Here is a 25,308-nt window from a genome sequence, read left to right as displayed (position 1 = left end):
ACGATTTAGACAAGCAGTCAATTTTTAATCTTCCTCTCCGCCAATCCCCACACGGATGATGTCAGGACGAAAAACTCTCCTCTCCTAGCACGGACACACGGTGCCCCCCGCCCACCATCTCGACTGCTGATGCAGTCATGTTATACCCAACACCGGCCTATACCTGGCCTGATATCGAGCGCGCCTTCATGATTCCGATGGAGGACCAAGAAAAATTTGTGGATCTTTTCCTTGCAGGCTCATACGGATGCATCTGGAAAAGCTTATGGTACTGCTTCTTGCTGTGATTCGTTTGCTTCAAGCCGTGTTTGCTTGGTAAAGTACAATCTCCAAAAGTAGGGTGTGCTGGTCAAATTGCCCATTCCTCGAGGCACAAGAAACACTTAAGCAATGGGATGACTACGATTATAGACGATCCCTTACCATACAGCTGTGAAGTCTATCCCAACCCCTCTCCAGCATGAAAGCTTGTTCTACTTGGTTCGTGGCCTTGGCTACGCTTCTTTCTACTACGGCACTTGCCAACCCCCTTGATAAGCGTGCCACTGTTGACGACTGCCTTGCCTCTCACGATGTGCCCGTTTTCGCCAAGAACACCGGCAACTACACTCAGGCCATAAAGCCGTTCAACCTTCGTGTGCCTATCACGCCTGCCTCTTACGCTGTGCCATCGACTATCAAGCATGTCCAAGACGCCGTAGCCTGCGGTGTTGCGGCAGGACTTCGAGTCTCTGGAAAGTGTGGAGGACACAGCTATGCCTCCTTTGGTCTCGGAGGAGAGGATGGCCACTTGGTCATTGACATGCGTCGCTTCAACAGCGTCACTGCCGATCCAGTTGCTCACACCGCTGTGATCGGAGCAGGTGGACGACTGGGTGACATTGCAACAAAGTTGTATGCTCAAGGAAAGCAAGCCTTCAGCCATGGAACCTGCCCTGGGTAAGCCTATACCAGAGCAACAACATGCCATCACTGAAGAAACCCTTCACTAACACCATCACCACAGCGTTGGTATCTCAGGCCTCACTCTCCACGGCGGCTACGGCCTCTCCTCGCGCACTCACGGTCTCGCTCTCGACCAAGTCATCTCCATGACGGTCGTCCTGGCCGACAGCAGAGTCGTGACAGCCTCGGCCACCGAGAACCCGGATCTCTTCTGGGCCCTCCGTGGCGCAGGTGGTGCCTTCGGCATCGTCGTCGACTACAAGTTCAAAACCTACAACGCACCCGAAGACATCATCAACTTCACCTACAGATTCTCCCCCGCCAACACCTCGCAACTCGCCCATGTCCTCTCCACCCTCCAAAACTTCAGCTTGTACGACCAGCCCCCAGAGCTAAACATGCGCACCTACGTCCCCGGCCAACTCACCGGCGTCTACTACGGCAACCGCTCCTCCTACGACACAATCATGAACCCGCTGCTCGCCAAAATCGGCGCCAGCAACACGGGCTCGGGCTCCTCCGTCTCCGTCAAGGGCTGGATCGACACACTGACTGCCTTCGCCTTTGGCCCCTTGCCCCAGGCCGAAATCTACGACACCCACGAGAACTTTTACGCAAAGTCCCTCATGACGCAGCCGCTATCGGAAAAAGCAATCTACGCACTGGCAGACTACTACTTCACCACGACCGTCAAGATCCGCCGCGGATGGTACCTCCTCATTGACCTCCACGGCGGCAAGGGCTCGGCCGTCTCGGCCGTGCCCAACAATGCAACTGCGTACTCGCACCGCGACGCCGTCTTCAAGATGCAGTTTTACGACCGCATCATGAACAACGATGTATATCAGTCGAGCTACTTTTCGTTTTTGGATGGCTGGGTGAGCGCGATTGAGAAGGCGACGCCTGGTGAGCAGTTTGGCGCCTACATCAACTATGCGGATCCGAGGTTGAGCAAGGATGAGGCGTATAAGAGGTACTGGGGTGAGAACTACGAGAGGTTGGTTAAGCTTAAGGCGGTGTATGATCCCAAGAACGTGTTTGGGGGCCCGCAGTTGGTGGCGGGCTAGATAGGTGGACGCCCTCTCTTTGACGGTGTGTGCCTCCCTATTGGTGTGTGAGCAGGACACTTGTCACCAAGGTCGTTTGGCACCGAAGTAAAGCGAAGTGCGGAAAGTGAAAAGTGTTTCTGTTTGCTTGCTTGAGTCAACACAGAGCCTACTAGTACATGTACATATCTTCTTCTCTCTATATATATAGATTGCCTACAAGAATTCGATTCCTACTCCGAAGCTCAAGCCCTTCCTGCTCTCTTCCTTGGCCCTCATGACTAGTGGGAGGGAAAAGTTGATTTCGAATCTTGCAACTGGATGTGCGTACACAAGTCCAAAACCTGCTGCGGCGCTCGGCATCTCGGCAGTGAGGGTCGAGAAGGATTTCCGGATAGCACTGTAGACATCGCTTGAGCTGCCAAAGGATCCATCTTCCTTTTTGGAGTTGGGGTTCTTGAGTGCAAGAAGACGACCGCCGTTGATGAAGGCTTGAAGACGGAGGGGAGTCTCCTTGCCGACACGAGGGATGGGAAGGAGCAGCGATGCGCCACCAGCTGCGTACATGTCACCACCTAGCGAATCAGGTCCATCACGGGGACCAAGTCCAGCAAGGCGGAACCCGCGGACATTGTTGGGGCCACCAAGCTGGAAGCGGTCGTTGATGCGGGAAGCCTGATACTGGTTCTCACCAGCGAGCTTCATAGGATAGAGAAGACCACCTCGTAGACCAGCGGTAAGAGTAATGCCAGTGTTGCCAAAGGGAAGTGCGACTTGCGACTCGACCTCCGACTTCCAGAAGGCTGTGTCACCTTTCAGGGGACCAAAACCTGCAAGCTCAGACACACTCTTCATCATGTACCCCCTGTTCGGAAGGAGAGGGTAGTCGCGCTTGTCCTGGAGCCAGGTGTGTGTAATGCTTGACTTGAAAGAATCGCCTGCATCGGCGCGGATAGAAGGCGAAGCGTTCTCTGCCAGGCTGGTGATCTGTCGCCAAATGGCTGAGTAACCAATTTCGTGAGTAGCTCCATTCTTCAATCTCCATAGGATCTTTGAGTTTCCGCCCTTGAGAACCTCTTCATGACTTGCCCAGCTCTTGAGTGTCGAACTTGCGAAACCATTCAGTTGGAACTTGAGATCGGGGTTGGCGAGGATGGGCGTGTCAAAAGCGAGGGAGTAGGCTGAGCGTGTGCGTGTACCCAAGGATCCGTGTGCATTGAGGGTCTCTGCTCCTCCAAACAGATTGCGGAGTTCGGCGTGGACATAGGCGTCGGCCTCTGAAGCACCGGCCTCTGTTCCGGTCTTGATAGTGTAGTTGCCGCGCTCAATGGCCGAGATGTAGACATCGACGTCGGTAGGCGAGGATGTGGCAATAGTCTGGCTGGGGCGGTCGAGGTAGACTGAAATTGGTGACTTGAAGATGCCTGGTGGGTGTCAGACATGTGAAAGCGAGCAGTTGGTGGGGGTCGTACCAAAACGATTGAGTTTGTCGGTAGCCTCGCCAACTTCCTTGAGCGCCTCTTCTAGCGTGTATGGCTCGGTACGGTTTGCGCTCAGCAGAGGCTCAACCACCCGCTCGAGGAAACTTCTTCGTGTGCGATTGGCATGGAGCACGCGGACCGATGAGATTGTCACTGGCAGCGAGGTGTTGTCTTCGACCTGAGATAGGGTCAGTAATGCCATTGATTACTCTCCGTGCCTCTCCATGATGTATACCAATTCGCCCAGCCGCTGTTGCGCCCGCTGTTGTTGGGCTTGCAATCGCGCGTTGAGCTCATCCTGCTGTCGCTGCTGCTCCTTTAGGTCCGTCCTGTTCTTGAGCCTTTCGAAGACCTGAACAGTCAATTAGCCGCCAGTAGCTATATATAGGTGTCTGGAATGCGTACATCGTCTTCGTGCGGCGAAGCCATTGGGCTGTGTGTTGTCTGGATGCGTGATGCTTGGCAGACGTTCGGAAACCTTGAAGTCTGCATCGCCCGCTGCGGGCTGAGTCGGGGTGCACGTGCCGCCTGCCTCCCGACCACGGTTTGACCCCAAACCCCAGACTCGGTCTCTTTCTTTCTCTTCCATTGTCCTGTTTGATCCTTATTACCTCTTTCTTGCCGCCTGTGTTTTCCTCTGCTTCTCTTCGTTCAGACTACGGCTTGTTTGCGCTCTCATTTTTACAGCAGGCGCATCGTGCCAACTGCTGGCTCTTACCTTGTCGCCATCATACAAATAGCACGTCAGTGTCGATTCCCTAGATAGGACCACGTCGACAACCCCAGCCCACCCGCCGTTCACATACCACACCTACCCACCATGGCGACACCAGCAGCCACCAAGCGCCTTACCAGAGAGTATGCCACCATTTCAAAATCCCCACCGCCCTACATTACCGCACATCCCTCGGACCGAAACATCCTCGAGTGGCACTACATTATCACCGGCCCGCCAGACACGCCGTACGAGGGCGGCCAGTACTGGGGCACCCTCAACTTCCCACCAGACTATCCCTTCGCCCCGCCTGCCATTCGCATGCACACACCCTCTGGCCGCTTTCAGCCCAGCAGCCGGTTGTGCCTGAGTATATCCGACTTTCACCCCAAGAGCTTCAATCCCGCCTGGGAAGTCAGCACCATTCTCACTGGCCTGCTGAGTTTCATGACGAGCGAGGAGATGACGACGGGTAGTGTCCGCGCATCCGACGCAGAGCGTAAACTCTTTGCACAGCGCACGAGGTGGTGGAACAGTACAGGTGGTGGCACAAAGGCGATCGGCTCGGGCAACGCGGCCGGCGGTCAAAACGGCAACATCAGGGCAGGCGACGGCGGTGCCAAGTTTCGGCACGAGTGGCCTGACATAGACGAAGAGAACCTTAGGTGGATGAAGGAAAAGCGCATTGATCCTGCCACGGGTTTACCCCGGCCCGCTCCTTCACCCGCACAGCACCCACCTTGCTCGCCGGACGTCTCGGGCCTGCGACGGCGACCCGGTACCAGCGCAACGGTCGTCCAGGACGCTGCACAGATAGCACGGGACGCCGGTCAGAGTTGGTTGAGCCGCAACAAATGGAGGATCATCCTTGGCACAATGATGCTCTACATTCTGGTGGCGAGGGTCCTAGGTGATGGCGCAATCGCCTCTCCTGCTTAAAACATCCCTCTCTTTCAATACACCAACCTGGTAGCGCAAGCGAAACCCAGGGACATATATCTAGCGCAACAGATTCAGCCAGAAAGGTCACGATACATTTTGTAGATGGAGGTATTATCTATTTGGCGTTGGGGGTGTTGGTCATACCCAAGCGACAAGTTTTGTCGGCAGCAGGAGAGCGACACCACGGCTCCCAAGGGTTTCTTCTTCTTATTCTTCCTTCATCTTCTCTCCCCCGATCATCATTTTATGCTCTCACCTTTTTTTTTAAATCTAATAAACATGCCGTAGAGTAGTCACACCAATCATGATATTATTCAGACATGCAATTGCCTATAGTAGTGCCTGCTTCAACGCCAAAACATTTACTCTGTACAACATCTTGCATACCTGTCCTTCCCTATCCATCCATCCCTCTTTTTCTCTGGCTGAAGTTATACACCGCCCCCCCCCCCCCCCCCCCCCCTTGCCACGCTACTCGCTGCACTCCTAAACGGTATAGTCTACCCGCACCTACATGCATCTTCTCCTGAGGCACAGTGGGTTAAAGCGCCGCTAAAACTAGCGTTTTTTTTTGGTACTAAGATTTAGAAAGCAAGTATCCACGTGGCTAGATGTAGTGGAGAGAAACTGATCTTGAAAGGGGATATACACAAAAAAGTGTAGGAAATGAGAGTACGTAACATCGGTATGTGTATCTGGTGTTACCCTCATGTTTGGATTTGCGAAAAAAAAAAGATTCAGAATGGTAATGAAGTGGGCTTGGAACAAGTTCTGTGCGGGGAGTTGTCTTATTTCTCACTGTCTTGATTTGACATTACGTACTGGATGTAGAATAATATGCGTTTTTCCTTCGTCTCCCTACATCCATTCTTATATTTAGTGTTCAGCACAGCCGTTGTCTCATTACTCCCTTTCCCTCTCGCCACGATAATCGCGAATAAACCTTGATTCTCAACCATTTGAATCTTAGAATCTTAGAATCTGTTTTCGCAATCTCTCTCTCTCTCTCTTTGTAAGTCCCGCCTCCCCGCCTCCCTCACCCATAACTACGTTCTTCATGTGTGACTTCCTTCGCTACCGTAGCCTGGGCTACACTTCCGTCTCCACCTTCGCGCTCAACAGGGGATATTCTCGACCATATCGAAAGCCCTGTTTGGCAGCGCAAAGGGCGCGTGTAATGCTAGTGTTGCGAGAGCAGGATGAAAAGTGCGGTTTGGTTCGAGAAGCAAGGAGGGGGAGTTCGGGGATCGAAGGGAGGTTATTTGGGAACTGTGGATGAGGAGGGAGAGAAATGAACGGTGTGTAAGGGGTTCTTGGGTGCGGAGGTGGGGGAGTGGCGGGAGATAGATGTGCACGCGGTGGATAAGGCGTTGTATTAGGTGTAGGTTTGATAGTGCCTTGTAAATTAGGTCCGGGAATCTCGGAGGATCGCGGAAGTGCTGTCCGGACGTCTTCAAAGATGTCTTTGTTTTCTGTCCACCTCTGTGGAGTATTTCCGTATTTGGTCCAGTGTGTCTATGATTAATTTCTTTTTCTCGCTATTAGGAAACGATCCCAGTTCTCATCCTGTGCCCGTGAGAAACACCCTACTCCACACTGTTTCGGTATCCAGAAACCATGGACTTGCTGCTTCAATAAATTCCTCGGGTGATAGTTCCGCCCTGGGGCTCATGTGAGCCAAGGCTCTGACAAAGACGTCGCAGGTTGTCAGGCTCGTGCGCGCAAAGACGCAGTTTGTTATGTGGTGCGGCATGCCGATACGGTGGTTTCGGATATGCTAGCCTATACTGCGACTAGATGTGTGTAAGAGTTGTCGAAAATGGAAATTGTTTACTGTTGTTTTAACTATAGTCCAGCTGACTTGGGGTTGCGTTGCGTCGTGGTGTGAGGTCGAGTTCTGATCCAACAAGGTGAGAGAAGATCTGAAAAGCACGATCGTGGCGGTTCCATGAGTGAGTTTATGTGCGTATGATTTTGGAAATTCCCAGCCGCCGAAGCATACGCTTGACTTGTATATGGTGATCGGATTTTGAGTTCTGCTTACGGAATCCGGTGACCGCTTCCAGCTGATGTCCTCCTCCACGGTCGATCCTGGAAGTGCGTAATACAGGTCCGATGTCTCACTTCTGCGGGTCACCGACCAACTGGTTTGTTTGAGACCTGTAAATCTCAAAGGTTTAGCGACACGCCGTTGCGGTGATGGGTAAGAGGGTTGTAGACTGTGGTCTGGACTGAAGGAGCTGTCGCAGTAAGCTCATATTTTATCCAGAAGCCGCAGCTGACTGTGTTGCTGCTCGGCTACGGCAGCGTGGTACGATACTTATACTATTTCCGAGGCGTGAGATACAGTCCGCGGCACATTCTTCCACAAGCACTTCAGGGGACGGATCACCATAGCATAGACCATGGCAGCTGTCGGCATCAGCAGGTTGGTGCGCGCGACCTTATGCAGGAGCATCGCGACTATGTTTCGCGGACTTGATAGTAGAGCCCGACTGGGAAAGGTACAAGAATCATCAGATGCAGTGCGACACGAAGCCATCCTATTCCAGCGGCATGTCAGACTTTGGGGAGGCTAGAAGTGTGCTAGATGGTGCTGCGTGATGCAATTGGAAGGTGGTGGTGGGCAATTCCGTATCATTGGTTCGTGTATAGGTCGAGTCCAGCCAATGAGAGTCCAAATGCTGGTGTTCGGCTGCTGAGAGGTAAACATGCTAGTTGTTGAGAGATGAGCATGGACAGAAATATCCACTATTACGGAATTTCTAAGCTTGGAAATGAAAACGGAAGCGCAAAGAGCCGAGGACAGAGGTTGGACATTGCTCACATCCGATATGCAGGTACGAGGGCGAGAATGATATTGCAACCCAGGGGCGTTGATTGATTCGATTTCGCGAATGCAGGTGCTGTGCATCATGTCGGAGAAAAACAAAAACTCAATACAGCGAATCTGGATGCTTGTTAACGCTATGTTGAATCGATGGGTTGATTCTTATCTGCATCTACTGGGAGCTGTATGTGACTAGACAAAAAGCGTTAGATGTGTATACGCAGCTTGTTGTCGACTAATGGGAACTGGCTTGCATACTTAAACCATTCTGTCGTCCTTCTACTATATAGTCATGTCATGTCTGCGTGAAAACAGCTAGTGCTTAGTCCCTTTGGCATTTTCCCAAAGTGCGATCTGCACAGCCGAAGAGCATATTCACATTGGGTAGTCCGTCGTGGCTTGTCCAAGACCGGTGAGTTGAGTTTGCTACAGCACAATGTCGGTGTAGCTATCATGTAGGACAATGTGTGCAGCCCATAGCAAGCCCATGTCAGTCGATATGTCGTGAGGTGCTTGATACCAATCACTTGCGGGTTGCAAGTCGCGATATCGAATCGGATGTTCGACTACCTCCCTGAATTGGTTCCGTCGTTGAGTATTCGCTTCGATGATTTTTTAGTTGGGCTTCGGGAGGAAGAGACCACGAGAGGAACAGAAAATAAGGTGCTGCTCATACACATGTATGGTCTCGAAACAGGTACGCCCGTACATACTGCAGTGACACCGGCACTGTGGTAGACTTGGCAGGCTGGACCGAACCCCGCCCTGAGCCACGCGATCCACCCCAGAGACCTTCACATCTCCACACAACAGGCAGTCGAATCCTTCAAACCATGACTTTGACTGCATCCAACTCTGTACTCGGAACAGAAGTGCCGCGTGTGCGGGCCAGCCATTCAGCCACCAATCAACATTGCGAGAGGATCCAACACGCCGGTAGGGTTGCTGGAAATAGCTACCCAAGCGCTCCACTGACCCAAGAAAGCCTATTTGAGTGATGCCTCGCCCATCATGCATCTATTCGATGGCCTGTTGGTGAGCGGGACAAAGGCAGCCGAGAGCTTGGGTGTCAATTGCTGGCACCATTGCGCGCTTGGCGTACGTCGTCTCCTCTCCCGAATGCAACGTCTGGTCTTCTTCAGATGCTTCGCTTGCATATCCAACAACATGCGTACGGCCCATAGGTGAAAAGGAAAGAACATCATTGGACAAAGGCCGTGCCTCAGGTGTCCCACTACTTGCTTTGGTTGTTACCTTAGCTGCATGGTGCTGCGCAACTGGACTGGCGCTCATCTTCACTGAATCCTGGTCGCGAGACATCATGTAATGCCGCGCCCATGCCAAGTCGGAGATCCCAAACCAGGGCATGCGTGTCGATCAAGCGTTGTTGTTGGCAGCCATGGTCACTGAAGAACTTGCTTGCGATCTGAGCAAGGCTGGTTTGCTGAGTTGCCAGTTTTGCAGTAGCGGGTCGAATACCAAGAGCTCCTGATCATCGAATGATATGCATCAGTGCGGTGTCGCTTGGTTCAGATCCCACATCAGAGCTAACTCACGTCGTAGCACACGTGCCCCACTGCTCGATGCTTCGTCGGTACGACTCCATGAAGATGAGAAACTGCAAGTTTGTATGTGTACTAGGTACATGCGTCGTACTCAAGTCCATCCATTGGAGAGTTTCATCATAACGACATGGGGCTGCGGCCTTAATCTGTACTACCCCAGGAAATGTTCCCGCTTTCCTGTAGGATCACATGAATCCCAGTCCAACGCCTATTAGCGGGGTTGCAGTTTGGACAAACGCCACGGCATGGGAATTGCTTAGTTTACAGCAGGAGTGAAAGACCAAGCCCAACTGGCCACCCGCACGGACTGTATTCCAGTTAGATCACGCGCACTATGCACACTACTTCTCATATAAAATTGTAGCCATTTCACTCTGTACCTCTCTCTCCACCCGTTCCACCGATTCTTCTTTCTGGCCTGGTTACAACCACTTGGCAAGATGAAGGTAAGCTTTCAATTCCTGGTTACGCCTCGATGTGATTACTGATACCAGTACTACAGTTCCCTCGAATTCACAATGTTTACGCAATCACGGGCTTCGCGGCTCTTGGTGGTATTCTCTTCGGCTTTGATATCTCGTCCATGTCGGGCGCTCTTGGCACTCCAGCGTACAAGCGCTACTTTGGCAATCCCAGCGGAACTCGCCAAGGTGGTATAACCGCTGCTATGCCTGCTGGATCGCTCTTGGGAGCTCTCTCCTCTTCTTTCATTGCTGATCGGCTCTCGCGTCGCGTGGCCATTCAGATCGCTGCTCTCATCTGGATCATTGGAGCAGTCTTCCAGGCAGCGGCCAACGGCGTCGCTCTCCTCTGCGTCGGTCGAGCAGTTGGCGGATATGCCATTGGTATCTGCTCCGCCATGGTGCCCGTATACCAAGCCGAAATCGCGCCAAAGCAGATTCGTGGCCGTGTGGTTTCACTACAGCAATGGGCTATAACCTGGGGTATATGTAAGTGCTTTATTTAGATTGATATCGTGATTTTGCTGGTTCTTCTCATGCTGATATACTCGGAGTGATCCAATACTTCATCCAGTACGGAAGTTCCTTCGTAGATGGAGGTGTTGACAACCCGAACCAAGCCACCGCTGCCTTCCGTATCCCATGGGGCATCCAGGCTGTTCCTGGTGCTATCCTCTTCATCGGGTTCTTCTTCTTTCCTCGATCTCCACGTTGGCTAGCTTCAAAAGACCGCTGGGAGGAGGCTCTCCAAGTCCTTGCCAACCTCCACGGTGGTGGTGATGTCAACCACCCCAAAGTTCTCGCTGAATACAAGGAGATCGAGGAGGCTCTTGCTTTCGAGCGTGAAGTTGCCGAAACTAGTTTCGCTGCTCTTGTCAAACCCCGTATCCTTAAGCGCGTTATACTTGGCATGTCCATTCAGATGTGGTCGCAGCTTTGCGGTATGGAAATCCCTTGAACTGACAGCATCGTCACTAACTATTTCAGGTATGAACATCATGATGTACTACATTGTGTTCATTATGCGCGGAGCTGGAATCGCCGATGAACTCCTCACCGCATCCATCCAGTACATTATCAACGTTGCCATGACTCTCCCGGCTATCCTGTACCTAGACAAGTTCGGTCGTCGCCCAGCTTTGCTCTGCGGATCCTTTGGAATGGCTGTTTGGCTCTTCACCACGGGCGCTCTCCAGGCCTCTTATGGCAATCCCAATCCCGACGAATCTGACAGGGATATCTCTTGGGTCGTACCTCGTGAGCATAGCGACGTTTCCAAGGCCATTGTAGCATGCTCATACCTCTTTGTCGCTACGTTTGCCACAACTTGGGGACCTGTCTCTTGGACTTACCCATCTGAGATCTTCCCCTCCAAGGTCCGCGCCAAAGCCGTCAGTCTCGCTACTGCCACAAACTGGACCTGGAACTGTATCCTCGCTTTCGCTGTCCCGCCCCTTCTTTGGTCCATCAACTGGAAGATGTACATGATCTTCGGTACCTTCAACGCCGTTGCTTTCATTCACATGTTCTTGACCGCACCAGAGACGAAGGGCAAGACACTCGAGGAGATGGATGATGTCTTCGACTCTGGTATGCCTGCTTGGAAGGCTGGAAAGGTCGAGTCGCGTCTTGACCGCGTTACCCGTGATATTGAGGATGGAAAACTGAAGGTTGGTCATCACGGCCACGTTGAGGATGTCAACGTCGAGGCGAAGGTCTAGTTTGGCGGTTGTCTCGTTTGGCTACTATGAGATGAGCATGACTGCCTCTTGGTTAGGATTAACCTACCATACCCATACTGTCTACTGAAGTAGTTTGCTCATACTGAGCGTCTAATACACCTTGTTCTCTGCTGTACCGTTTGCCTCATATTTTGAAGTGACTTACCTACGGTAATCGACATGGCCATTGTGTTCCACAATTATGCCTTGTCATGTGTCAAATATGCTGCCATCTTTGTGTTTTGTTGTGGTCCCACGCAAACATGCATAGCGCCTTAGCATTCACCCCATGCTTCCCTGATATAGCTTGCTCAATACATCCTCACTTCTCACTATGGCGCGACCTTTTTTTGAATTTGACCCAACTTCTTACATGTTATGTGAGCGGTTCAGCACCCAGCGAGTGACCGATTAGAGCTCCTGATGAATCCGGCATACATCGTTTGCTCGGCAACATGACTATGTACCGAGCCTACAACTATCTAAAGATGTTATAGTCAGACGAAGACAATCAAGTTTCCTATTGCTGAGGCCGATAAGGATCATGCGACTTTGTTGACTTTCGGCGTGTGTGCGTGAAGGCTTCAATCTCTTACTTCTGCCTTCATGCCACTCACTCACCTAGAAACGAAGTGAAGGCGTCTCTCGCAACCGTCACCTCGACTGTTTGTTTTACCCAGTGAGCGCCGTGCTGATGAGATATAAACAAGGTCTATCCAATCGAGATCCACTGACGTCTGCTTCAACGACCTCCATAAGCTCTTTCTGCCCGCTCAATCGACTATCAGTTTTCTGAATCCTAAAGCGTTACCAATCCTGCCAACGACAATGATCGAACAGGCACCGCCATCTCAACCGCCGCCACCCACAGCCCATCCCCCGCTCCCGCAAGTGCTTGGTGCAAAACAACCAGATATGTTTACTGCAATGTAGGCTGTTTCAGTTAGTAGACTTCCGCATACGCCACTCACAATTGCAAGGATCCAAGGGTACGCTGTACGAGTCGTAGTTGGAGAAGACCAAAACCGCCGAAGCTTCATCCTTCCCGTTGCACTCCTCTGCCACTATTCGAACTACTTCCAACAACAAGTTTCTCAGTTGCGCTTGGCTGCATTGTCCTCAACTAGTACCAACAAGAAACGAAAGCTGTCAGAGACTGCCCGTCAAGACAATTCAACCGAAAGTATGACGGAATCCGAAGAGATCAAAACGGCGATCAAGATCGAGCCAGACACGGACGAGGGAGAGGTAAAAGAGAAAACGAAGAAACCAGACTGGGTCATCCGACTTCCTGAGATCGATCCCGCTATCTTTTGTCTCTTCCTCCACTACATATACAAGGACGCGTATCCAGCCTCAACCGATATCAACACTGCTGAGGGAATGGGCCAGCAGTACGCACCTGCACCGGCCCCATTACACGCAGTCTCGATGGCTCATCACCCAAAGCCTAGTCAGCCCTCCGTTGCTACTAACAAAGGTCAAACCGCATCTACACCCAATGAAGTGTCTTCCTGCCCCAATGCTCTCAGCATACCACCCACAGCGCACCCCAACTCCACCACCAAGCACAGCCCTCCAAGCATCAAACCACCACCTGCACCCACCTCCATCCACCTGGCCTCCCAACCCCCGCACCACTACCCCATCCCCCCAAGCTTCCACGCTTACCACCTCTCCCAAACCCTCGGCTCCCCCTCCTTCACTCATTACACCTTCAACCGCATCCGCTGCTCCCTCGGTCGCCACTTCCCCCTCACTCCCTCCCTCACAAAATACACCTGGTCCCATTTCCCACCTCAATCCCCATTACGCATCCTCATTTTGCACTTCCTCATTACCCACTGGGCGCATCCGGATCCCCGCCGGTATACCGAGAGTATCCTGAGGGATGGCCAGGGCTGGGATACATTGTTTGAGGAAGAGAGGGAGTTGAGGAGTCTGTTCATTTCGGGGATGCAGGGACGCGGGGCTTGATGGCGCGGTCCTTGGAAGGCTGTTTGAGAGTGGCTGCGGATTTAGCTGCTTGGGTCAATTGTTGAGCCGCCAATGGAATGCGGCTGTCTCACCAAGGTATGTAGTCTGGGGATCTCTTAAGGTGAGAGAGTTTGGTGGACGGTACTGCGGCATTGCTCTTGATGGTTTCTTGGGGGGTTCAAGGGATGGGATTCGGTCGACTTGAGGAAGAGAGTTTTTGGCGTTTTCGAGGTAATCATCATGGCATGCTGGGTAATATGGAAGGTGTAATAGGCACTGGATAGTGAATTCTGAGGCCATAGAACTAAGATAGTTAGCTACTTAGGTAACAAGTAATAATCTCTTTTCTTGTATCTTTCTTTTTTTTTTTTTTTAAAAAAAAAAGGCTCTAGGCAGTTAATACAAAGTGCGACAGCCATCATAGTAACACGGAAACCACACAGGCCATACATTCGCACCACAATATCATCTACAAAACCTTCATTCATATTTGGTCATTACACGGGTACTTAGAATCCCCTCCCACTAATTCACCCCCCCTCTTTCTCCATATCCCCAAATGCCTAGCCACTCCGTGATCCCAACCCCCCATCTTCCCCAACTTTACCATTTCAATTCTTCCACTCCCCACACACTCGCCCCCTCCACTCTCCCTCCATATCCGCCGCACACGCCTTACACACCACCATCCGACAAACCGCAATATCGCACTCCCACAGCTCCTCCCGCACGTCTTCTCCACACCGATCACAAAACACCGGAATATGAACGTGCGTCTTGCGCCCGGAATGTGTACGCAGATAAGGTCGGACTTCGAGGGTGTTGATGGCGGCTTCGTCGGGGATGGATTGGAGGTTGATGGGGTGGAGGATGTGGCCGTTGCGGAAGCAGTAGTGTTCTTTTGACGATTTCCTTGGGGGTGGAGTTGGAGAGGCAGCAGAGATATTGTTAGTGTCTTTTGGAAAGGGAGCAGGCGGGATTTGCTGATCAGATAAAACGTCGATGTCCAGGCGGTCGGACAAGGGGCGTTGTTTGGTGTGGTCGTTTGTGGAGATCCAGTTTTGGACTAGAATGCGGGATTCGTTGCAGAGATTTTTACTCTTTTTTGTTTTGCGGATCTTTTGGGGGAGTTTAGTTGGGGGATGGCTGCGTGTGAGGGTGGGCTGCGTGGTGTTAGGTTGGTTTGCGAGAGGTGGTGTGGGCGTACGTACCCTTACGTTGCATATTAGTTCCTTGAATGGGCTGGCTTTCTCGTCATGCTGAAATATATAAGCCGGCTTCAAGGGTGTCTTTACTCCGCTTGACGAGTTAGATGCAGGCTTGTGTTTGAACGGAGTGGTTGGCTTTGGCTCCCCGGGTGAAACATCTATAAGCTTCATCGCACTTGGGGTGATGTGTGTACAGCTCATCAATTCGGCCAAATCAACGATTGGATCTTCTTCCAAATCAATGCTGCCACGAATAGAGACTAATTTTTTGCCATCATCGCTTTCAGACTCCATGTCATTGTTAGCATCCTCAGCCAGCACGTTCGGGCTTACCGCCACAAATTTCATCTTCATCGCTTGGTGGGAAGCTCTCAAAGAACTGCCTCTGGCATCCAGGTAAATTCTCGCAGCATCATTGATATTCTGCTTGATCATTAAGGCCTTGAGATTGGCTTCAGTTGCATCGAGAAGACAGTCCTCAAAAGACTGTAAAGGACCACGCAGGTAAATGACGGCTGGCGACTTTTGCTTAGATTTGTCGAAGCCAACTTCGTGATCGGATTTTTTTGCATGTTCTTCCGCTCCAGCAGCAGCATGTTTTCCTGAATCGAATTTTTTTGGTGAGAGGTCTCGTTCCTCCAATTCATAGCTCGTATTAGCCGTGAACGGTAACGGAGTCGGTGGTCGTGACGGTAGGCTACTACTGTATGAAGGATCGCGTTCATACTCCGATATGAGTTCCAACTCGGGATTGTGTTCAGAATCGTGATAAGATGAACGGAGTTCGTCACAAGATATTTCCGTAATAGGTGTCATTCGATCGAGCGATTTAGGGGCCTTCCTGCGCATGCGACGTTTTCGAGGCTTTGCAGGAGGACGGGCATGGACATCAGGCTCACTGCTGTAATCAACTCGATTCCCCTTCTTTGAAAGAATCGCTGGTGTCTCAGTGATGTGGTTCTCTGGCTCAACTCCATGCTTGGTGCTAGATTCACGCGATGGGGCCAGGCCTAACATCCGCTGCGCTTTCCGATTACCAGCTGCCCAGAAGCACTTGGGTGTCATTGGTCCTGAGACAACATCCCCATCTACAGACTCAGTCTTTTCGCTCGCAGAGTCCTGGATATTAGTCAGGTGGGTCAAAAGATTTTTGTTTTCCGGAATCGATCGTACCAGCAGCCCGTTGAATTCATAAACTTCCGGAACCCGACTGCCCAGTGACCCGCTTCTATTCCTCACAGCACCATATTCAACCCCGAGAAACTGTGCAGCTTTCACTGGCGTAAGCGGAGGCAGAGGTGATAGTTGAAGGGGGGACCCATGCGAACTTTTCGGCCGGTCATTGTCCTTTGCCTTGAAGCCAAATATGCCATGCTTCTTCTTGCCTTCCACTATTGTACTCGATCCGCTCCCAACCGAGGCCGTAGGCGAGGGGCCAAAAGATGTACTGTTGGTTATCGAAGGGAACGACTCCGAAGAAGAAGAAGATGTGTTTACGAGTCCTGCTTCGTCCGGCACTACTGTGAAGCCACAACCGTTGTACATCGTAGCAGATGACTTGATACCGAGATCGGGAGTTGTATTCGAGCGTGACATATTTGATCGTCGTACGATGCGGCGGCGTTGTTTCTGGCCATTGCCAGCCCTAGGGCTCCGGTGCCTTGAAGGACTGATAGAGTCAGAGGTGGGCATCGCGCCGGCTACTATCCCTTCTCTGAACAGTGATAGCGAACCACCAGTGTGTTGTCGAATTGAAATTAGTACGTCTTCGGGAAAATATACGTTCCGCTCGTGTGGTGGAGTGAGTGTCGAACTCGGTTTGCTGTTTTCGAGTTACTGAGAACAAACGGAGCAAGTTGCCACGCGGTAGTGATGTGGTGAAATGGGAAGGCGCGGCATCAAGGTGACGTCGTCACCAGAGTTGTTTGTGAAAGAGGAACGTGAGGAACAAAGCCTCTGAGGTGTATGAATGAGGAAGTCACATGTGTGCTACTATGTTGCAGGTGATTGCATTGTTCGAGCACATTGGGTCAACCAGCACACAGTGATGAACACGGTATATCAGAGCGTCGATGAAGTGAAAAGTGAAAGAACAAAAGCAGGGAATAGGATTAAAAATATATACGTCTACAAACTGTGCGATATCTGGGGTATCTTGTGGGTGCGCAAATGGTACTACGGCCCATGCTATCGTCCGTGTACCATCCGCCTCTGTGCACTGATCTCAAACTTAACGTCACGTAACACCCCCATGCATCCAAGACCGAAAACGCGGAAAGGATCTAGACAAGAGAAAAATCTGAGAAGAGTACCCAAAATCGCCAAGAGAATTGTGGTACATGTCGAAAAAGTCTATACGATGGTGTCGTCGTCGTTTCTTGCAGTCCTTGGTTCTATACCGTTACTCCCCTCAAGATGTCGCGTACTCTACACTACGAGCTAGCATCATCCTGTTTATCAGCCTTGGGGCTGCTCAGTCTGGCAACCTGCTCAGTGACGCTACTGCCTCCAAGACTCGCTTTACTACCCTCTGGCGATGCAGAAACATCGGCAGCATTCCTCAAGCCAACTCCGCTAAGCCTGCCCATGGGTGTCTCAGAATAGGTTGAGGCTTGTTGCCCTTCTTCATTCGCAGCAGCAAATTCGCCGGGTTCAATTGAGTCCGGCTCAGCGGTCAGAGTAGGAGCAGTCTTACTCTTCGGGCTTGCGCCAAGACCCCTGTGAACTTCAACATTAGACCCACCAAGGAAGTCGGCAATGTCCGCTTGACTGGTGCCCTTTCCGTCAGGTGTCTTAGGTGGAAACCCAGGGCTTCGGGGGCTCTTTGCGCTATTAGGCTGGAAGAAACGCTGCACGGCGTTACGATCGTCGAACTCGTCTTCATCGTCGCTAGTCTCGTTGAAGTAAATGCTATCCCAGTCACCAGACCCGATACTGTGCATCGAATCTGTCGTGTTGGATCTCTTTGGCATCTTCAAAGTGAGCGGGTGCAGAGGCGCCAACTCGTCAGCTACCTCGCGCATCTCACTATCGGAACGCTCAACAGGTGGCTGTTGATTCTGCTGCCCCTTGACCCGCTCGCCGTTTTTGTCTATAGCCTTGTCCATTGGTTCGGCTCGCTCAACTGCAGGCTCGAGCTCATTGCGCGTGTTAGCCGAGTATGTGTCGGCAAAGTGGGTATCACAAAGATGTTTGATGACAGGCCATCCATATGCATTGGCAAACATACGGCGTACAATGATGTTGTTATGAGCGTCGGGCTCGAGGCTAACCAATACCTTACGCCACGAGAGATCCTTGTGATAGGCGCGGGCGATTTTCTCTTCCACGCGCATCACACTGTCATCAACACTGGTTGTCGACGCCTGACTGGCAACGCTGTCACCTGAGAAGTTTCGCGTAGCCCTCTTCTTAAGTGGTGGCGGAGGAATATCTTCTGGGTGATAAATCCTGTCATGGAAGATGGCGCGTGCTCGGGTGGTTGGATCGTTGATCCATGAGTGCGGAGGTACAGGGGGATTGATCAAATCACCGGCCGACTCGAATATCGTAGTCTTGGGTGGTGCCATGTTGCTTTGGGGGTTATCTACAATGGAGTCGCCACGCGTCGCTCGAGGCCTTTTCCTTTGCGGATCCGTACGCGATGATGAAGACGAGTCTTCTGCTTGGGTAGGAGATTGTTCATCTTCATCATCCTTGTAGATCGTCTGGCTACGTGAGAACATCTTCTTGTCGCGCGAGGTATGCTTTCCAGTGGGCCTGATGTAGCTCCACCACTGCATCAGCGTATTTTGCGGCTGAAAGTAGTTGTCGTTGGGATCTTTGCCATCTGGACTCTTCTTTTGTCCTTCAATAAGTTGATGCGCCGCAGTCTCTACTGTAGGTACCTGCGTTTCGTCTTCTTGATTGGTTGTGTCAGCACCTGGTAGTGGCACGGCTGTATCATCACCCTGAAACGTTGGAGAATCAGCTCCAGAGCTTTCGTCTTCAGCAAAACCAACTCGTGAAGGATTGGGCGAAGAGTTTTGCCCCGTAAGTTGACCGTAACCCCACACTGCAACGGTACCGATGAGTCCGTTTTCTCTCCGGGCCTTCTGTACCCGGCCCAGCCCTCTCCAGTCAAGGAATAAGAGACAGCTCGTACGCAGTGGTACAATTCCATCATTGACAACGTTGGAGTATACAGTGCGATTCCGGAATCTCCGCAGAACCTGGTGCGCGGGCCCCGTGGGAAGAATTCGCAATAGAGGTTTAGCGCCAGGGTCCTCCTGCTGTGAAGCTTGACCCTGGGTTCCAAACACATTGCCCATTGCGGTCCAGCCACTCCTTGCTAGTGTAGGTGCTCTCCAGGTCAGACCGAGGTCCTGTCCTGTTCTACCGACCAGTCCAAAATCCAGTGCAAACTTGACATAGGTGGGGTTCTCATTGCTTAGTCCCAAGAAGGGAGACGCCAGCGCAATGAAATTGACAGGCTTGATCGTATCGAAGAAGTGAGGAGAGTGTTTGTGGATGTATGCAAGAGCGTACGTCTGTACAAGGCCGCCAAGAGAGTGGCCGATGAAGCTGATGCTGGTGAACTGGTATGCGCGTTTGTCTCGCCCTTTGAACAAGTGGTGCACACTACTGCCTTGATGAGCAGGGACGCCCTCGTCTGCCTTGTCTCTTGTAGGCGAAAAGGTGTTGGACAGCTTTTGTCCTACAGTCCTCTTGATTGGGAGGTATGGCTGGTCAGGATACGTCAAACGCAGGATGTACTTAGCGAGTCGCTTTCCCAGGTACTGGATGCCGCGTTCGGTGCGTATAACGTTGCCGTCAAACCCACGTACGACTACTTCTTCCTCGTTTTCTTCGTCTTCGTCTTCTGCATCCGATATCTCATCTTGGCCACCGGACAACGGTGCAGTCGATGTATTCTTGCCTGCAGCTTTGGTACCATCCCCCCCTTTCTCCTTGCGTCGCTGTCGCCGACTCTCGCGCGCTTGCCTTGCGGTAGCATCAATGCTCTCTTTCAGATACAGCATGTCTGCGCCGAGATTGCTATGCAATCCATGTGTTACGATGACGAGGTGGATATTCTTTCTTTTCCGCTCAGCCAGCTCCTTTGCATGGTCAGTATCCTTGGACTGTCCCTCGCTGCTCACTTCCTCATCTTTCCATTCCGGCAACTCGGGCTTGTTCCACAAACTAGTCGTATCGTCCACTACCAGTTTGACGGCTTTAGAATAGACGCCCTTGGGCTGTCCTGCATGGTTTGAAACATGCTTCTGGCTTCCTTGCTGGTGGTCCTGGACCTTTCCCGGAGTTCCATGTGTGTTTCCCGTTACAGCAGTGAAGCCCAGGTCAAGTGATCGCTCGTCGCGTGCAACTAGCAATTCGTAGTTCACCGACGCAGAGTTTGAGAAGATGATCTGCGATGCAATCTCAATTATCCAGGTGACACTCTTCGGTTCGGCATTGTACCCTGGAATCTCAGTCCTCGCGTGCTCGGGCACCGTCAATTTTGTGTTCCAGTACCCCCCTGCCTTTAGGTTAGGCTCGAAGTCGGGGGTGCCGTAGATCTTGGCATCGTCGTTTTTGACGTTGGGGTTGAAGGTGGAGGGGTAGGCCGAGACGTGGATGGTGTAGGGTCCATGGAGGTATGCGGCGCGCAGGGGAATGGCCGACGAGTTGCGTATACGAACATGGAGGATAGGAGGAGGGGGCAATATTCGGTCTTCGGAGGGCGTGTATGTAAGTGTGTACCTGCCCAGCGTCTTAGCACCGTTGAACACGAGGGACCGTTGAGCGCTTTGGCATGCCCCAAACCATACGACATGTATGCATGTCCATCTCTCGAGCATGTGCCCACGCCCAAATACAACAACTCACCTCACAACCTCGCCTACTTTGACGGCCCCCTTTTGGTGCAGCAGCAACATCCTCAGCGCACGCTTCTCCTCAGCTTGCAGCTCCTTGCGCGACTTTGTGCACACGAAGAATGAGGGTTCAGGAAGTTTGCGGCCGGCGTCGGCAGTTTGTGCGTTGGAATAGGTGCGAGGCGTGAGAAGCATTTAGTAGCGGATCCAGCGGAGACTGTGAGGACCAATAGCCAGCAGCCGCAAACGCGTCATAGGACATGCGCAGTCGTTGCTGATCGAGACCCTGGATCCTTATGTATGCAGCCGGGGATCGCGTGGGCAGAAGCCAGAGGAAAGGGATGATATACCGGACGTAGGAGAGAGCATTCGCCATTAGCGACCTGGGCTGGTCACGCACGCGCTCACTCCAGGGCCACGGCACGTCATTTGCTCGCGTGGCATGCGCGCAGCACGAGGTCGCTGCCAAGCAAGAACATTATCTTCAGCCTCCCCTAAAGCACAAGGATGTATATGCATGTATATGCTATAGCGGACTGTGATAGGTCTTGGATGCGCCTAGCCACTGATGGGGGGTGAGATGCGCCGAAAATGATACGCCCCACAATCTGACGTTGCTGTATTGGTGCCAAGAATCCCTCCTTCGGGACTCTACCATCCAACATCCGTACGTATCACTGTACATACCTACCATAAACACTTCCCTCTCAAATGTCTCCTGACCGTCATGTTGGAAAACCAGCGTCACTTGGTTGACAAGGGAATCAGTGGTATGACGTTACGTGCATCATGTTCGAAAAGAAAAGTTTAGATTGAGAAGAAGCAAAAGTTTCCGAGAGAGATGTATTTTTAGTCTACAAGTACAGTGACTGCAGGGTATCTGCAGAGATGAAGGACGCGCCTGGCTTTGGCATAGTACCGTTAGCACTGGCGTTTTCTGCTATTGCACAGAATTGTACTTCAGAGAGATCTAGCATGAAGCTCTTGGTTTTCGCAATTGCCATGTACGTAGTTGATAAAGTATGTTAGGATGACCATGTCCATCTTGCTGGCTCCCATGTAGTCGCACAGTAAACAAGCAGCCTGTTCCTGGCTCCAAAGGCCTAATAGTCTAGAGAAAGAGGCCGACTGAACTTGGTGTTTGGAAGAACAATTGATCTCATCGGCACGGATCTTGAAGCCGGAATTGCGTCCAATGTCTTCCAGGCCAGGAATCCCTTTATTGGGAGCCGGACCACTAATATCGAAGAAGCTTTGCAGGAACAGGTGCCAGCGGATGGTGACTTTGCAAATATCCCCAATTCTTGCACACCAAGTCTCCTACCAGCCTTTGGTCTCGAACTCTCTCAAAACCCTGTCCAGTCAGCAAATGTATAAACAATTGGTGACCAAGATCACCTTACCTTATATTACCTTCAACAAAGGTGCAAGACCCCTGCAGCAGGTCATGTCATACCGAATGGCAAAACAAAGCGCAATCCGCGCCCTCCAAGCCTTCTTCTCCCCTTTACTCCCTATCAGTCTCGAGTCCCCCTTCGCCGTTCAGCGCCGTCGTTTGCGAGAGGGGGGCAGGTGTGGGCCTGGGGCGCGGTTGGGAGCACATGGTGGAGGGGGAGGGTTCCTGGGGGAGGAGCAGGAGCCGGAGCCGGAGCCGGAGACATCGATCGTGGTGATTGTATTGATCGGTAGAGGCATCGATCGGTATGAAAGATTTAAGGATAGGAGCGACGAAATGATAAATGGAAGGATAGATGGAGAAGACGAATGGATGGATGGAAGGATAGATGGGAGCAAGAATGAAATTAAGAATGGATATGAAGATATAGTTAATGATGGAAAGTGAGGTGTTGGTAGAAGGTATGGATTGAGGGAGGACAGCGCGGTTTATATACCTGGTGGAATTGGGTTGGTGTGAAAGGCTTCCGTTTGAAATGCTACCATGAGTGTGGATCGCGTCATTTTCTGCGTCGTTTCACTTCAAGGTAGAAGCGGGAATGGGCGTTTGTGGAGGTCCTGTGGGTAAGGTGGGGTTTGTTCTGTCACTCTGCCAAGGCAGAACAGTGGTGAAGATGGGTTTAGGCAGGACTGACGTCGAAAGGGCAAACGAAGTCGAGAAGATGTCAATGGATCTCCACTTGTTCTTCGTAAATAAGAGAGCTGTGGTGTTTTGGTTAATCAAAGACCCTTTTTATGTAAACGCTCACAAGACCTCATTGTGCGCTTGCTATAATTTGGCCAGTGACAATATGCACTTATAAAATGAAAAGTTGTGATTAATTAATTTGATTCAACCTCTACGTCACTTAACATCGCGAGTTGATGCCTACAGTATTGCACCTCCGTGTAATTCGAAATTATAGCGAAGAAGTACCAAGCAAACGCGAAACCACACGTTAATATCGTTCAACCAATATCAATCAATATCTTTAGAATTGCTATGTATTCATGCAGTAAGACCCCACCCTTCCACATGAATACATATTCCCTCCCTCTCCACAATTCTACTAAGCAAAAACCGTCCTCAGTATAGCTCCATACGCCTCCGCAGCCTGGACCAACTCCTCCTGACTCAACATCTCATCCGGCGTATGCGCGACCTCAATCGTGCCTGTCCCATACAAATACCTCTTCTCGACCTGCGGCAGATTCGGAATATCAGTCCCATAAAACACGGGCGCCACTTCCAAGCCCTCAATATCCGTATCCAGAATCTGCGCTTTTGTCGACAATGCAGAGTATGTATATTCAAATGTGGCATTGACTTCTTTGGCGCTGTTGACGAGCGGAGTAAACAGCCCGGAAACCATGTCTTTGATAGTGTCGACGGCGTTGTCTTCGCTGCGTGCAACGCGGACTAAGACGCTTGCGTTGGCGTTGGGGGGCACGACGTTGCTTGCGACACCGCCGGCAATGAGGCCCGTGTTGATGGTTGAAGCACCCAGAAGTTCGCTCTTGGGAAGAGCGGGTTCCAAAGTCCTCAGTGCAGAGATGGCGTCGACAACGTAGTTGATGGCGCTTACACCGAGCCACGGGTATGCGGAATGAGATGCCCTGCCGATGGCTTTGAGGGTGATGCCGAAACTGCCTTTGTGGCCGCTTGCGAGCTTGCCTTCGGTTGGTTCGCCGAAGATGCCGGCTCGGAAGGTTGTGTTGGATGCGTATTTTGCGAATGCTTTCATTCCTGCCCCTGAGTTTTCTTCGCTGACGACGAATAGCATGCCTAGACTGGTTGTTTCATTGCGTGATTGAAGGAATTTGTGGGATGCAATGATCATTGTTGCGACTGGCCCTTTGGCGTCGACAGTTCCTCGGCCAAAATGGTAGGTTGTCCCATTCCTCTCACGGCGTTCGAATGGATAGAATGGTGGTACCTTTTTTTCAGTCAGTGGTTATTTTTAATTTATAGGCTCAAATGCTGCTCGTACAGTATCGATATGACTAGTGATGAGAACCTCTGGCCATAATCCATCGTCTTTCAACGCTTGAGGATAGGCAAAGACATTGTACGTGCCCGTTTCATTGACTGGTACTTTTTCGACATAGTAGCCCAAGTCGGTTAGATACTTTGATACAAAATCCGCACATTCAATTTCGTCTCCAGAGATGGATGGGATGTTGACGAGCTCTTCATGGAGGCTGTAAAGCTCCTCAACTTCTTCCGTAGAGAGCGCGACTGCCGGATCCAGCCCGGTTGGGCTAGGAGAACTGACAGAGGATGAGGTTACTGAAGCTTGCGGTGCTGCGCTAGCTAATTGAAGGGCAAGCAATGCCACAATTGATTTGATTATAGCCATAATAAAGGTCGCCTGACGAGTTCCAGCAATGACGAGAACCGGTGATCAATTCTGTAGAGACTTCGTTGGGTTTTATACTTGTGCATTGACCCATGTCATACAATACTGCTCGGCTCTTTGATGCGGGTGAGCTTTCCCTATTCTAACAAAGGGTCTTCCATAGCTGGATCTATAACAACAGAATATGTGAGGCATCGGCATCCCAACAATTGGCATACGTCGTCCGGCATCTGGACTTGCAAAGATTGGGTGGATGTACGTTCATACCAAGACCTGGTGCAACTAGAACATGCTTACCGGGACTTTGACTGGCATTTTGGGCATGATCGACCATGTCAAGTCTCGGGCCAAGTAAACGGACCCCGGTTGCTGTTGCTGTACAGATAACCGGGAAGGCATTGGGCGTTTTTACGTAATCCATCACTCTGCAAGATGGATATAAAATGATGGATTTTGCCTCTGTAGAGCATAGTCAAATGATGTCAAACGGCAGCAATGTTGGAAATGCGGGGTGAGAGCTGTTATCGGATCCAGAGTCGCAATAAGCGTGATCTTGGCAGCCATGGCAACATGGGAGGCGGCTTAGGTTCTCGTGTGTCCTGCCCGTTTGGGTGAGGTGGAGTGGGTGCTGGAGGAGTTGTAGAAGTACCGGATTTCCGCGCAGAGGAATGCAGATAACTAGCCAAGGGAACCGATGACTACGTACATGGCGATTAGCCCGCAACAAGCCTTTGCGGCTCCCGATGCCGCTGGTAGTGGTCTTGTTGT

General features: G+C 51.5%; 8 protein-coding genes across 8 annotated transcripts; 4 read left to right on the top strand and 4 right to left on the bottom strand.

Moving 5' to 3' along the window:
* Positions 1-460: 460 nt before the first annotated feature.
* PSV08DRAFT_231385 (uncharacterized protein) lies at positions 461-2,012 on the top strand (the record flags this gene model as incomplete). Its single annotated transcript, XM_014223574.1, has 2 exons — positions 461-939; positions 1,007-2,012. The coding sequence occupies 2 exons, from the start codon at positions 461-463 to the stop codon at positions 2,010-2,012; spliced, it is 1,485 nt and encodes a 494-aa protein (XP_014079049.1).
* A 42-nt stretch (positions 2,013-2,054) lies between these two features.
* PSV08DRAFT_210655 (surface antigen-domain-containing protein) lies at positions 2,055-3,929 on the bottom strand. The gene is made up of 4 exons (XM_014223573.1): positions 3,878-3,929; positions 3,708-3,824; positions 3,464-3,650; positions 2,055-3,415 (listed from the first exon to the last, which is right to left on the bottom strand). The coding sequence occupies exons 1-4, from the start codon at positions 3,899-3,901 to the stop codon at positions 2,208-2,210; spliced, it is 1,536 nt and encodes a 511-aa protein (XP_014079048.1). The 5' UTR covers positions 3,902-3,929; the 3' UTR covers positions 2,055-2,207.
* A 130-nt stretch (positions 3,930-4,059) lies between these two features.
* PSV08DRAFT_335793 (ubiquitin-conjugating enzyme/RWD-like protein) lies at positions 4,060-5,448 on the top strand. Its single transcript, XM_014223572.1, has one exon. The coding sequence runs from the start codon at positions 4,293-4,295 to the stop codon at positions 5,124-5,126; it is 834 nt and encodes a 277-aa protein (XP_014079047.1). The 5' UTR covers positions 4,060-4,292; the 3' UTR covers positions 5,127-5,448.
* A 3,910-nt stretch (positions 5,449-9,358) lies between these two features.
* PSV08DRAFT_381919 (general substrate transporter) lies at positions 9,359-11,748 on the top strand (the record flags this gene model as incomplete). The annotated part of the gene is made up of 4 exons (XM_014223568.2): positions 9,359-9,361; positions 10,027-10,474; positions 10,540-10,926; positions 10,973-11,748. 4 exons carry the CDS (start codon positions 9,359-9,361, stop codon positions 11,704-11,706), a joined length of 1,572 nt encoding a protein of 523 aa, XP_014079043.1. The 3' UTR covers positions 11,707-11,748.
* Positions 11,749-12,534: 786 nt separating this feature from the next.
* Positions 12,535-13,683, top strand: PSV08DRAFT_374624 (uncharacterized protein; the record flags this gene model as incomplete). Its single annotated transcript, XM_014223567.1, has 2 exons — positions 12,535-12,635; positions 12,687-13,683. 2 exons carry the CDS (start codon positions 12,535-12,537, stop codon positions 13,681-13,683), a joined length of 1,098 nt encoding a protein of 365 aa, XP_014079042.1.
* Positions 13,684-14,294: 611 nt separating this feature from the next.
* On the bottom strand, positions 14,295-16,583 carry PSV08DRAFT_374623 (uncharacterized protein; the record flags this gene model as incomplete). Its single annotated transcript, XM_014223566.1, has 1 exon — positions 14,295-16,583. One exon carries the CDS (start codon positions 16,581-16,583, stop codon positions 14,295-14,297), a length of 2,289 nt encoding a protein of 762 aa, XP_014079041.1.
* A 387-nt stretch (positions 16,584-16,970) lies between these two features.
* PSV08DRAFT_231374 (putative serine esterase-domain-containing protein) lies at positions 16,971-20,941 on the bottom strand (the record flags this gene model as incomplete). The annotated part of the gene is made up of 2 exons (XM_014223565.1): positions 16,971-20,633; positions 20,760-20,941. The coding sequence occupies 2 exons, from the start codon at positions 20,939-20,941 to the stop codon at positions 17,324-17,326; spliced, it is 3,492 nt and encodes a 1,163-aa protein (XP_014079040.1). The 3' UTR covers positions 16,971-17,323.
* A 2,309-nt stretch (positions 20,942-23,250) lies between these two features.
* Positions 23,251-24,540, bottom strand: PSV08DRAFT_189892 (uncharacterized protein; the record flags this gene model as incomplete). Its single annotated transcript, XM_014223564.1, has 2 exons — positions 23,251-24,117; positions 24,172-24,540. The coding sequence occupies 2 exons, from the start codon at positions 24,538-24,540 to the stop codon at positions 23,251-23,253; spliced, it is 1,236 nt and encodes a 411-aa protein (XP_014079039.1).
* Positions 24,541-25,308: the final 768 nt, after the last annotated feature.

This window comes from Bipolaris maydis (genome assembly GCF_028858645.1).
Source record: "Bipolaris maydis strain C4 unplaced genomic scaffold PSV08scaffold_16, whole genome shotgun sequence".
In the NCBI taxonomy this organism is placed as follows: Eukaryota; Fungi; Ascomycota; class Dothideomycetes; order Pleosporales; family Pleosporaceae; genus Bipolaris; species Bipolaris maydis.
Note: the sequence above shows the minus strand (reverse complement) of the source record. Positions and strands in the feature narration are given on the sequence as shown.

Coding starts and splice junctions, on each gene's coding strand:
- PSV08DRAFT_210655 (XM_014223573.1), bottom strand. CDS start 3,901: ATGGCTTCGCCGCACGAAGACGAT. Junction 3,651..3,707: donor AACAGCGGCTGGGCGAATTG/GTATACATCATG, acceptor ACCCTATCTCAG/GTCGAAGACAACACCTCGCT. Junction 3,416..3,463: donor CGACAAACTCAATCGTTTTG/GTACGACCCCCA, acceptor GACACCCACCAG/GCATCTTCAAGTCACCAATT.
- PSV08DRAFT_335793 (XM_014223572.1), top strand. CDS start 4,293: ATGGCGACACCAGCAGCCACCAAGCGCCTTACCAGAGAGTATGCCACC.